The sequence below is a fragment of the Oncorhynchus tshawytscha genome, linkage group LG05 (genome assembly GCF_018296145.1).
Source record: "Oncorhynchus tshawytscha isolate Ot180627B linkage group LG05, Otsh_v2.0, whole genome shotgun sequence".
In the NCBI taxonomy this organism is placed as follows: Eukaryota; Metazoa; Chordata; class Actinopteri; order Salmoniformes; family Salmonidae; genus Oncorhynchus; species Oncorhynchus tshawytscha.
In genome coordinates this window covers 4550670-4564564 of record NC_056433.1, presented here as the reverse complement: position 1 = coordinate 4564564, position 13895 = coordinate 4550670, and the positions used below count along the sequence as shown (strand labels likewise).

The window sequence follows — 13895 nt, the reverse complement described above, 5'->3', positions numbered from 1 at the left end:
TGTGTGTGTGTGTGTGTGTGTGTGTGTGTGTGAGTGTGTGTGTGTGAGTGTGTGTGTGTGAGTGTGTGTGTGTGTGTGTGTGTGTGTGTGTGTGTGTGTGTGAGTGTGAGCGTGTGCGTGTGTGTGAGTGTGAGCGTGAGCGTGTGTGTGTGTGTGTGTGTGTGTGTGTGTGTGTGTGTGTGTGTCCTCCTCCCCAACCGAAACAACCCGCTACAGTGTATCCACTCAAATTCACAAAAGATAAGATTCAGATAATTTATTCACATTTTTACTGAAAACAAAACTCTTTTCCTAGTTGACCTGGATTCCATTGTATTATATTATTATATACAGATGTGATGTATATTCATGTGGATTGAGTATAATCTAGTCTTCCAATGTTTAGCACGGACTTGATATATATATATATATATATATTTATCCTGTTGTTTTAAGGACATTACATCAGTTGGATCAGCCTGTTGTGTGGTTTTCCACTTTAATTTGGAGTGTGACTCCAAATCCAGACCTCCATGGGTTGATAAATTTGATTTCCATTGATCATTTTTGTGTGATTTTGTTGTCAGCACATTCAACTATGTAAAGAAAAAAGTATTTAATAAGAATATTTCATTCATTCAGATCTAGGATGTGTTATTTTAGTGTTCCCTTTATTTTTTTGAGCAGTGTGTATATATTTACCCTGTTGCTACCTCAAACAGGTAGATTCTTGGAACTACCAGGTATTTTACCATCAAATCCACTTGTCCACTTGTCCTGCGCAATACACAGACAAGACGGGGCGGCAGGGTAGCCTAGTGGTTAGAGCGTTGGACTAGTAACCGGAAGGTTGCAAGTTCAAACCCCCGAGCTGACAAGGTACAAATCTGTCGTTCTGCCCCTGAACAGGCAGTTAACCCACTGTTCCTAGGCCGTCATTGAAAATAAGAATTTGTTCTTAACTGACTTGCCTGGTTAAATAAAAAATAAAAATTAAATAGCTACTTAAATCCACTGTGTCACACGTTTTGATCTTATCAGCAGCATACATGTATTTAGGCCACGGCTTCCAACTTCTCCTCACTTCTCCAGTATATAAAACCGATACGTCACAGTGGGGTTATTATATGATATATTTGGGGTGTCTTGGGCATTGCTATTTGGGTCACGCTGCTCATCAGAGACGCAGCTAGAAACACTGAGATCCGAGGTTATTACACGCTTGTTGTTGGACAGAGGAGTTAACGACGGACGGATGGACACACGCACACACACATAGAGAAACATGAACCCGTACTATTCTCCCTGCAGAACTATAAAGCATTTGTTATTTCTCTTTCTCTCTCTTTCTCTCTGTTTCATGTATATTAGATACCCAAACACATTGGAAACAACAGGGCCTTTATGTGTGATGTAAAAGCAGTGGTTTAACAGCTTTATGTTGTGATGATGTTTGAGCACCAACAAAGTCATACGGTATTTAACCACAACCATCAACACATTACCTTATTGAACCACAACCATCAACACATGACCTTATTGAACCACAACCATCAACACATTACCTTATTGAACCACAACCATCAACACATTACCTTATTGAACCACAACCATCAACACATGACCTTATTGAACCACAACCATCAACACATTACCTTATTGAACCACAACCATCAACACATGACCTTATTGAACCACAGCCATCAACACATTACCTTATTGAACCACAACCATCAACACATTACCTTATTGAACCACAACCATCAACACATTACCTTATTGAACCACAACCATCAACACATTGCGGTATGCACCACAACCATCAACACATTACCTTATTGAACCACAACCATCAACACATTACCTTATTGAACCACAACCATCAACACATTACCTTATTGAACCACAACCATCAACACATTACGGTATGCACCACAACCATCAACACATTACCTTATTGAACCACAACCATCAACACATTACCTTATTGAACCACAACCATCAACACATTACCTTATTGAACCACAACCATCAACACATTACGGTATGCACCACAACCATCAACACATTACCTTATTGAACCACAACCATCAACACATTACGGTATTTAACCACAACCATCAACACATTACCTTATTGAACCACAACCATCAACACATGACCTTATTGAACCACAACCATCAACACATTACCTTATTGAACCACAACCATCAACACATTACCTTATTGAACCACAACCATCAACACATTACCTTATTGAACCACAACCATCAACACATTACGGTATGCACCACAACCATCAACACATTACCTTATTGAACCACAACCATCAACACATTACCTTATTGAACCACAACCATCAACACATTACCTTATTGAACCACAACCATCAACACATTACGGTATGCACCACAACCATCAACACATTACCTTATTGAACCACAACCATCAACACATTACCTTATTGAACCACAACCATCAACACATTACGGTATGCACCATAACCATCAACACATTACGGTATGCACCACAACCATCAACACATTACCTTATTGAACCACAACCATCAACACATTACGGTATTTAACCACAACCATCAACACATTACCTTATTGAACCACAACCATCAACACATTACCTTATTGAACCACAACCATCAACACATTACGGTATTTAACCACAACCATCAACACATTACCTTATTGAACCACAACCATCAACACATTACCTTATTGAACCACAACCATCAACACATTACGGTATGCACCACAACCATCAACACATTACGGTATGCACCATAACCATCAACACATTACCTTATTGAACCACAACCATCAACACATTACGGTATGCACCATAACCATCAACACATTACCTTATTCTTCTGAACAGTCGGGAGTGTGAAATTCGCAAACCCTGTTAGTTGTGTGTGTGTGTGTGTGTCAGTGTGTGTGTGTGTTCGGTGTGTGTGTGTGTTCGGTGTGTGTGTGTGTCAGTGTGTGTGTGTGTGTGTGTGTGTTGTGTGTGTGTGTGTGTTCGGTGTGTGTGTGTGTGTTGTGTGTGCGTGTGTGTGTGTGTGTGTGTGTGTGTGCATGTGGCATGTCAGTGGAAAGGGTATGTGTGTGTGTGTGTGTGTCGGTGTGTGTGTGTGTGTGTGTGTCAGTGTGTGTGTCAGTGTGTGTGTGTGTCAGTGTGTTTGTCAGCGTGTGTGTGTGTTCAGTGTGTGTATCAGTGTGTGTGTTCGGTGTGTGCATGTGGCATGTCAGTGGAAAGGGTATTGAATAATACAGTGCCTTGCGAAAGTATTCGGCCCCCTTGAACTTTGCGACCTTTTGCCACATTTCAGGCTTCAAACATAAAGATATAAAACTGTATTTTTTTGTGAAGAATCAATCATCTCGGACCTGCCTGGTGTGTTCCTTGTTCTTCATGATGCTCTCTGCGCTTTTAACGGACCTCTGAGACTATCACAGTGCAGGTGCATTTATACGGAGACTTGATTACACACAGGTGGATTGTATTTATCATCATTAGTCATTTAGGTCAACATTGGATCATTCAGAGATCCTCACTGAACTTCTGGAGAGAGTTTGCTGCACTGAAAGTAAAGGGGCTGAATAATTTTGCACGCCCAATTTTTCAGTTTTTGATTTGTTAAAAAAGTTTGAAATATCCAATAAATGTCGTTCCACTTCATGATTGTGTCCCACTTGTTGTTGATTCTTCACAAAAATGTACAGTTTTATATCTCTATGTTTGAAGCCTGAAATGTGGCAAAAGGTCACAAAGTTCAAGGGGGCCGAATACTTTCGCAAGGCACTGTATTATTCCACATTGGACACTAATTGGGCTTCCAATGACATTGGTGTGTAGAATACAGTAGGCAGAGCAAGAGCAAGAGCTAGCTAGAACAGGCGGCAGGTAGCCTAGTGGTTAGGTTGTTAGATCGAATCCCAGAGCTGACGAGGTAAACATCTTTCCTTCTGCCCCCTGAACAAGGCAGTTAAACCCACTGTTCCTAGGCCGTCATTGTAAATAATCTTTTGTTCTTAACTGACTTGCCTAGTTAAATTTAAAAAACAGAGTAGAACAGAGTTAGTTAGCTAGAGCAGAGTTAGCTAGCTAGAGCAGAGTTAGTTAGCTATAGCAGAGTAGAACAGAGTTAGCTAGCTAGAGCAGAGTAGAACAGAGTTAGCTAGCTAGAGCAGAGTAGAACAGAGCAGAGTTAGCTAGCTAGAGCAGAGTAGAACAGAGTTAGCTAGCTAGAACAGAGTTAGCTAGCTAGAACAGAGTTAGCTAACTAGAACAGAGTAGAACAGAGTTAGCTAGCTAGAACAGAGTTAGCTGGCTAGAGCAGAGTAGAACAGAGTTAGCTAGCTAGAACAGAGTTAGCTAGCTAGAGCAGAGTAGAACAGAGTTAGCTAGCTAGAACAGAGTTAGCTAACTAGAGCAGAGTAGAACAGAGTTAGCTAGCTAGAACAGAGTTAGCTAGCTAGAGCAGAGTTAGCTAGCTAGAGCAGAGTAGAGCAGAGTTAGCTAGCTAGAGCAGAGTTAGCTAGCTAGAGCAGAGTTAGCTAGCTAGAACAGAGTTAGCTAGCTAGAACAGAGTAGAACAGAGATAGCTAGCTAGAACAGAGTAGAACAGAGATAGCTAGCTAGAACAGAGCAGAGATAGCTAGCTAGAACAGAGCAGAGTTAGCAAGCTAGAGCAGAGTAGAGCAGAGCAGAGTTAGCTACCCAGACTGTTCTGTCTTTGGTCAGACAGAACAGAGCTAACTAGGTAGCTAGAGCCGGTCTCAGCAGGCAAGTCACACAGCATCTGAAACATCGGAGAACAATCAACTGACCTTTATGGCACCCAAATATGAATTCAAAACTCACTATCATACCACAACAAGAATATAGTTTTGCCTTCTTCCCAGTTTGGATTGAAAAGGAATGATCATGTAAATGGTCACGGATGATAAACCGAAAAATGATCACCCCATAAAACCAAATAGTAAACGTGGACATTTTGCTGATATTGTTAGGTCAAACCTGTTGTCTACACACTGACCTGTCTCCTGAGTTGAAGCCTGACTCCAGCTCTAGGTTACGGCCTGGTTAGGCCAACCTGCATAAAGTCTCAACTGGATTGAAAAAATAGGAAAATACAATTAGAAAGAAATCAGTGTGGTTATGACTCCAACCTGCACGCTGGCTGCTATGACAACAGGAAACAGTGTGGTTTTGACTCCAACTATGACACGCTGGCTGCTATGACAACAGAAAACAGTGTGGTTATGACTCCAACCTGCACGCTGGCTGCTATGACAACAGAAATCAGTGTGGTTATGACTCCAACCTGCACGCTGGCTGCTATGACAACAGGAAACAGTGTGGTTTTGACTGGCTGCTATGACTACAGGGTTTATATAAAGCCAGGATACTATGGAAGGAGAGGGTCAAACACTGTCTCTGTTGTCTACTTAATATACACAGCTATTATCTATCCAAAGCCTTTGCGTGTGCGTGTGATACCTCCAGCACTCTGCATAAGGAAGCCATCTTAGGGCTGAGTCCCAAATGGCACCCTATTCCCTATGGGCTCTCTGGTCAAAAGTAGTGCACTATAAAGGGAATAGGGTGCCATTTGGGAAGCATATTGGATCAATACCGCTCCCTGTAGCTTCCTATAGTCCACTTAAAGAAGAAACAGCTAATGTAGTGCACTATATAGGGAATGGTTCTCTGGTCTAAAGTAGGGCACTATATAGGGAATAGGGTGCCATTTGGGAAGCATATTGGATCAATACCGCTCCCTGTAGCTTCCTATAGTCCACTTAAAGAAGAAAGAGCTAATGCATTCACTATGTCTGCATTCAAAATAGCAAAAAATTCCCTTTGGAGCCAATAGGGCCCTGGTCTAAAGTAGTGCACTATTTTGGGAATAGGGCCCTGGTCTAAAGTAGTGCACTATGTAGGGAATAGGGCTCTGGTCTAAAGTAGTGCACTATATAGGGAATAGGGCCCTGGTCTAAAGTAGTGCACTATGTAGGGAATAGGGCTCTGGTCTAAAGTAGTGCACTATATAGGGAGTAGGGCTCTGGTCTATAGTAGTGCACTACATAGGGAGTAGGGCCCTGGTCTAAAGTAGTGCACTATGTAGGGAGTAGGGTGACATTTGGGACATGTGTTGTATGGACCAGTGGGAAGATGTCAACGGTCATCCTATAGAATGCTTTAGTGAGCTTTGTTAAGACTGAAGGCCAGCCATTCACCTTGGCCTTTAGAACCAGCCATTCACCTTGGCCTTTAGAACCAGCCATTCACCTTGGCCTTTAGAACCAGCCACTCACCTTGGCCTTTAGAACCAGCCATTCACCTTGGCCTTTAGATAGGCCTTTAGAACCAGCCATTCACTTTGGCCTTTAGAACCAGCCATTCACCTTGGCCTTTAGAACCAGCAATTCACTTTGGCCTTTAGAACCAGCCATTCACCTTGGCCTTTAGAACCAGCCATTCACCTTGGCCTTTAGAACCAGCCATTCACTTTGGCCTTTAGAACCAGCCATTCACCTTCGCTTTTAGAACCAACCACTCACCATGGCCTTTAGAACCAGCCATTCACCATGGCTTTTAGAACCAACCACTCACCATGGCCTTTAGAACCAACCACTCACCATGGCCTTTAGATAGGCCTTTAGAACCAGCCATTCACCTTGGCCTTTAGAACCAGCCATTCACCTTGGCCTTTAGATAGGCCTTTAGAACCAGCCATTCACCTTGGCCTTTAGAACCAGCCATTCACCTTGGCCTTTAGAACCAGCCACTCACCATGGCCTTTAGAACTAGCCACTCACCATGGCCTTTAGAACCAGCCATTCACCTTGGCCTTTAGAACCAGCCATTCACCTTGGCCTTTAGAACCAGCCATTCACCATGGCCTTTAGAACCAACCACTCACCATGGCCTTTAGAACCAACCATTCACCTTGGCCTTTAGAACCAACCATTCACCTTGGCCTTTAGAACCAACCACTCACCATGGCCTTTAGAACCAGCCATTCACCTTGGCTTGTAGAACCAACCACTCACCATGGCCTTTAGAACCAGCCATTCACCATGGCTTTTAGAACCAACCATTCACCATGGCTTTTAGAACCAACCACTCACCACTGCTTTTAGATAGGCCTTTAGAACCAGCCATTCACCATGGCCTTTAGAACCAGCCATTCACCATGGCTTTTAGAACCAACCACTCACCATGGCCTTTAGAACCAGCCATTCACCATGGCTTTTAGAACCAACCACTCACCACGGCCTTTAGAACCAGCCATTCACCATGGCTTTTAGAACCAACCACTCACCATGGCCTTTAGAACCAGCCATTCACCATGGCTTTTAGAACCAACCACTCACCACGGCCTTTAGAACCAGCCATTCACCATGGCTTTTAGAACCAACCACTCACCATGGCCTTTAGAACCAGCCATTCACCATGGCTTTTAGAACCAACCATTCACTTTGGCCTTTAGAACCAGCCATTCACCTTGGCCTTTAGAACCAGCCATTCACTTTGGCCTTTAGAACCAGCCATTCACCTTGGCTTTTAGAACCAACCACTCACCATGGCCTTTAGAACCAACCACTCACCATGGCCTTTAGAACCAACCACTCACCATGGCCTTTAGAACCAGCCATTCACCATGGCCTTTAGAACCAACCACTCACCATGGCCTTTAGAACCAACCACTCACCATGGCTTTTAGAACCAACCACTCACCATGGCCTTTAGAACCAGCCATTCACCATGGCCTTTAGAACCAGCCATTCACCATGGCCTTTAGAACCAGCCACTCACCATGGCCTTTAGAACCAACCACTCACCATGGCCTTTAGAACCAGCCGTTCACCTTGGCCTTTAGAACCAGCTATTCACCATGGCCTTTAGAACCAACCACTCACCATGGCCTTTAGAACCAACCATTCACCTTGGCCTTTAGAACCAGCCATTCACCTTGGCCTTTAGAACCAGCCATTCACCTTGGCTTTTAGAACCAGGCACTCACCATGGCCTTTAGAACCAACCACTCACCATGGCCTTTAGAACCAGCCATTCACCTTGGCCTTTAGAACCAGCCATTCACCTTGGCCTTTAGAACCAGCCATTCACCTTGGCCTTTAGAACCAGCCATTCACCTTGGCTTTTAGAACCAGGCACTCACCATGGCCTTTAGAACCAACCACTCACCATGGCCTTTAGAACCAGCCATTCACCTTGGCCTTTAGAACCAGCCATTCACCATGGCCTTTAGAACCAGCCATTCACCATGGCCTTTAGAACCAGCCACTCACCATGGCCTTTAGAACCAACCACTCACCATGGCCTTTAGAACCAGCCGTTCACCTTGGCCTTTAGAACCAGCTATTCACCATGGCCTTTAGAACCAACCACTCACCATGGCCTTTAGAACCAACCATTCACCTTGGCCTTTAGAACCAGCCATTCACCTTGGCCTTTAGAACCAGCCATTCACCTTGGCTTTTAGAACCAACCACTCACCATGGCCTTTAGAACCAACCACTCACCTTGGCTTTTAGAACCAGCCATTCACCTTGGCCTTTAGAACCAGCCATTCACCTTGGCCTTTAGAACCAGCCATTCACCTTGGCCTTTAGAACCAGCCATTCACCTTGGCTTTTAGAACCAGGCACTCACTATGGCCTTTAGAACCAACCACTCACCATGGCCTTTAGAACCAGCCATTCACCTTGGCCTTTAGAACCAGCCATTCACCTTGGCCTTTAGAACCAATCACTCACCATGGCCTTTAGAACCAGCCATTCACCATTGCTTTTAGAACCAACCATTCACCATGGCTTTTAGAACCAACCACTCACCATGGCTTTTAGATAGGCCTTTAGAACCAACCACTCACCATGGCCTTTAGAACCAGCTATTCACCATGGCTTTTAGAACCAACCACTCACCATGGCCTTTAGAACCAGCCATTCACCATGGCTTTTAGAACCAACCACTCACCATGGCCTTTATAACCAGCCATTCACCATGGCTTTTAGAACCAACCACTCACCATGGCCTTTGAACCAACCACTCACCATGGCCTTTAGAACCAGCTATTCACCTTGGCTTTTAGAACCAACCACTCACCATGGCGTTTAGAACAAACCACTCACCATGGCCTTTAGAACCAACCATTCACCATGGCCTTTAGAACCAGCCATTCACCTTGGCTTTTAGAACCAACCACTCACCATGGCCTTTAGAACCAACCACTCACCATGGCCTTTAGAACCAACCACTCACCATGGCCTTTAGAACCAGCCATTCATCATGGCCTTTAGAACCAACCACTCACCATGGCCTTTAGAACCAACCACTCACCATGGCCTTTATAACCAACCACTCACCATGGCCTTTAGAACCAACCACTCACCATGGCCTTTAGAACCAGCCGTTCACCTTGGCTTTTAGAACCAACCACTCACCATGGCCTTTAGAACCAACCATTCACCATGGCCTTTAGAACCAACCACTCACCATGGCCTTTAGAACCAGCCACTCACCGTGGCCTTTAGAACCAACCAGTCACCATGGCCTTTAGAACCAACCACTCACTGTGGCCTTTAGAACCAACCACTCACCGTGGCCTTTAGAACTAACCATTCACCGTGGCCTTTAGAACCAGCCACTCACTGTGGCCTTTAGAACCAACCACTCACTGTGGCCTTTAGAACCAACCCCTCACTGTTGCCTTTAGAACCAGCCATTCACCTTGGCCTTTAGATAGGCCTTTAGAACCAGCCATTCACCTTGGCCTTTAGAACCAGCCATTCACCTTGGCCTTTAGAACCAGCCACTCACCATGGCCTTTAGAACCAACCACTCACCATGGCCTTTAGAACCAACCACTCACCGTGGCCTTTAGAACCAACCACTCACCGTGGCCTTTAGAACCAACCACTCACCATGGCCTTTAGAACCAACCATTCACCATGGCCTTTAGAACCAACCACTCACCGTGGACTTTAGAACCAACCACTCACCGTGGCCTTTAGAACCAACCACTCACCGTGGCCTTTAGAACCAGCCACTCACCGTGGCCTTTAGAACCAGCCACTCACCGTGGCCTTTAGAACCAGCCACTCACCATGGCCTTTAGAACCAACCACTCACCATGGCCTTTAGAACCAACCACTCACCGTGGCCTTTAGAACCAACCACTCACCATGGCCTTTAGAACCAACCATTCATCATGGCCTTTAGAATCAACCACTCACCGTGGACTTTAGAACCAACCACTCACCGTGGCCTTTAGAACAAACCACTCACCGTGGCCTTTAGAACCAGCCACTCACCGTGGCCTTTAGAACCAGCCACTCACCGTGGCCTTTAGAACCAGCCACTCACCATGGCCCTTAGAACCAACCACTTACCATGGCCTTTAGAACCAACCACTCACCATGGCCTTTAGAACCAACCACTCACCGTGGCCTTTAGAACCAGCCTCTCACCGTGACTCTCCGTTGATTTGCTGCATGACAATAGGTTTTCTGAAAGTTGATTATACATTTTTCCCACAGACCAGGTATACAAGTTATGCATGCCAGGATCAGTAATGTAGTTGATATTGTTTTGAACATGTCGTCAATAAATTGTTAATCGTTGCTTTTGTTTTGTTGGCTGTTGTTCAAACTGGGGTGATAATGAGTTACACAGTGCTGATCTTGGATCAGGTTTGCCTTTTAGATCTCAATTAAAACGATTATATAGACAGGGGGGAACCTGATCCCAGCACTCTTACTCCTCAATACATAAGGCCCCTGGGCACCAATAATGATTAACTGGCAATGAATGAATTTCTTTCTAAGCCCCCTTCAGAGGTTTTAGAGATTTGACAAGATAGCATAAGATTTAGTAATGAGGTTTTAAGACTGTAAAGCTTTAGTGATTTGTTCTGTTATTTTCTTCTCTGCACTGTGATAGTCAGATTTTCCTCCCAAATGGCACCCTAATCACTATCAGGCCCTGGTCAAAAGTAGTGTACTATAGTGTACTATATAGTATATAATATATCTTTGGTCCGTCTGTGATCTATGGCCTACTTAATATTCATGACTTCCCCTTCACACCCTGCTGTGATTGGCCTGCTGTTTGTCCCGTATGAACCAGGTTAGGAAGAGCAGTAGTGGAGTTACTAGTTTAAAACTCATCCTATATCTGTCTCTCTCTAACTGTGATGGATGGCATTGGGGTCTGTAGGCCAGAGATAGATGAGGATACAATATACTTTCATTACAAATCAAATTATCATGGAAAATGTTTTATAAAAATGTCATATCAACTTCTTATGATGAAGTTAACGTGTAAATGTTCAATGAATTGATCGTCACCAATGGATATCTCTCTCTTCTCCATTTAACTAGTTGAAACATCTGAAAATATACTGTATGTGTAGCCAGAGGAGGGTTTATCCATACCCTAGGCCCCATTGGTTGATGGGAGTTGTATTGTTCTCCCCTCCTGCAGAATCTCCTACTGTACTGCAGATAAAACCCAGGACAAAGTGTTTGCCTACGTCTCCCAGATTCAGTTAGACGAGACCCTCGAGTGCCACGCCTTCCTCTGTCACAAGAAGAAGATCGTAAGTGACAAGTGGGCACTAGTTCAAAACACTTTTCACTTTCCGTCTCTGTTTACAACTTTTGATAATGAACCCAAGACACATGCCTGAATATTTCAGAATTAAACACGGATGAAAGTAATTTAATGTCGTTAATTTTAATTTCTATTTAATTTAATTTAATTTGTCTATTTAATTTAATTTAATTTGTCTATTTAATTTAATTTCTATCTTTATATGTCGTTAGGGAAACACGAGAAGTTACCAATCATTGAAATAATGTTTCCAATCCAAAACAATTCTTATTTTAGACGTTTACATCTGAAATTATGATGGTGTCTGGCTCCATCTTGTGGTACTGTAGGTGCTTGCAAACCACAATCAAATTATGTTATACAGTATGTCTCTGTTCTGTGGTTTGTCAGGCCCAAGCTGTGACTCTCACCGTAGCCCAGGCCTTCACAGTAGCTCTGGACCTGTGGGAGATTGCTCAGGAAGGTGAGTACTAACTCTAACCGTAGCCCAGGCCTTCACAGTAGCTCTGGACCTGTGGGAGATTGCTCAGGAAGGTGAGTACTAACTCTAACCGTAGCCTAGGCCTTCACAGTAGCTCTGGACCTGTGGGAGATTGCTCAGGAAGGTGAGTACTAACTCTAACCGTAGCCCAGGCCTTCACAGTAGTTCTGGACCTATGGGAGATTGCTCAGGAAGGTGAGGATTAGGGTGAATGTCAGCAAAACATTTTTACTGTCCGTTCTCCAACGTTTTGTCTCCAACGTTTTGTCTCCAACGTTTTACCTCCAACGATTTGTCTCCAACGTTTTACCTCCAACGTTTTGTCTCCAACGTTTTACCTCTAACGTTTTGTCTCCAACGTTTTACCTCCAACGTTTTGTCTCCAACGTTTTACCTCCAACGTTTTGTCTCCAACGTTTTACCTCTAACGTTTTGTCTCCAACGTTTTGTCTCCAACGTTTTGTCTCCAACATTTTGTCTCCAACGTTTTGTCTCCAACGTTTTACCTCCAACGTTTTGTCTCCAACGTTTTGTCTCCAACGTTTTGTCTCCAACGTTTTGTCTCCAACGTTTTACCTCCAACGTTTTGTCTCCAACGTTTTACCTCCAACGTTTTGTCTCCAACGTTTTACCTCCAACGTTTTGTCTCCAACGTTTTACCTCTAACGTTTTGTCTCCAACGTTTTGTCTCCAACGTTTTGTCTCCAACGTTTTGTCTCCAACGTTCTCCAACGTTTTTCAGCTGGACTACATGTTCCTGGGGTCTGACACTTTTCCTCTCCTCTCTGTCCTCAGATAAAAGTCAGAAGGCCAGGAGGACATGCTGCTCGTGTTCTGTCAGTGATGGACAGACAGAGACTACAAACACACACAGCGTCTCAGGTAGGTCAACTTCATTTGTAGTACTCTTCCTGTAATGATCTTGACATCTATTGGTCTATAAATCTTTGCACGCTTGTTAAGGTACACCCACTAGGGCTGGGCAATATAGCCTAAACGTACTGCAGGGCTTCAGACCTTCGCCAGACAGCCACAAGTAGTTATTTCACTTCCTCCACTCTCCTCCTCACCCTCAGGAACCTAGCCTGATCAGTGCTGAATGTTTAGGGTCTATTCTCTCTCTCTCTCCCTCTCTCTCTCTCTCTCTCCCTCCTTATCTCTCTCTCTCTCTCCCTCCTTATCTCTCTCTCTCTCTCTCTCCCTCCTTATCTCTCTCTCTGTCTCTCTCCCTCCTTATCTCTCTCTCTGTCTCTCTCTCTCTCTCTCTCTCTCTCTCCTCTCTTTCTCTCTCTCTCTCTCTCTCACTCTCTCCTTATCTCTCTCTCCCTCTCTCTCTCCTTCTCTCTCTCTCTCTCCCCCCTTCCCTCCCTCCGTCCCCCTCTCTCTCTCTGTCTCAGACTCAGAGAAGCAGCAGCCCCTGAGGAAGGAGGAGAAACAGAGACGGCCATTTTTCTCCATGTCATTCAGCTCTCCTTCACCCAGTAACAAACCCGCCAGGAAACGACCAATCAAACACGGCTCCTGGGTAAGTCATGTCCTTGGGTTCCAGGCCCTTGATTGGTCTAGCCAGTCATCATTATCACGCCTGATATAACGTAAACAATATGTATTCTCCATGGACAAGCTGGGACTGTTAAAGGCTATTGCTAATGATAAGAGGTGAACCCCATTAGACATGGCATTACCTCCACTATAGTTGAGATGGATGTCCTCCAGTATAGTTGACCTCCAGTATAGTTGACCTCCAGTATAATTGAGATGGATGACCTCCAGT

The 13895-nt window shown here is 44.4% G+C and overlaps 1 protein-coding gene and 1 long non-coding RNA gene across 2 annotated transcripts in view; both read left to right on the top strand.

The window, feature by feature from the left end:
* The window catches only part of LOC112249813 (low density lipoprotein receptor adapter protein 1-like), a 68578-nt gene extending 56464 nt beyond the window's left edge, over positions 1 to 12114 (top strand). The window contains exons 4-5 of the mRNA XM_042321822.1: positions 11512 to 11626; positions 12031 to 12114. Coding sequence (XP_042177756.1) covers positions 11512 to 11626; positions 12031 to 12114 — 199 coding nt within the window. The remainder of the gene's footprint in view (positions 1 to 11511; positions 11627 to 12030) is intronic.
* Positions 12115 to 12184: 70 nt separating this feature from the next.
* Positions 12185 to 13641, top strand: LOC121846463. Its single transcript, XR_006083322.1, has 3 exons — positions 12185 to 12245; positions 12917 to 13003; positions 13519 to 13641. It is a non-coding gene; the product is annotated as an uncharacterized LOC121846463 (long non-coding RNA).
* The last annotated feature ends 254 nt before the right edge of the window (positions 13642 to 13895 follow it).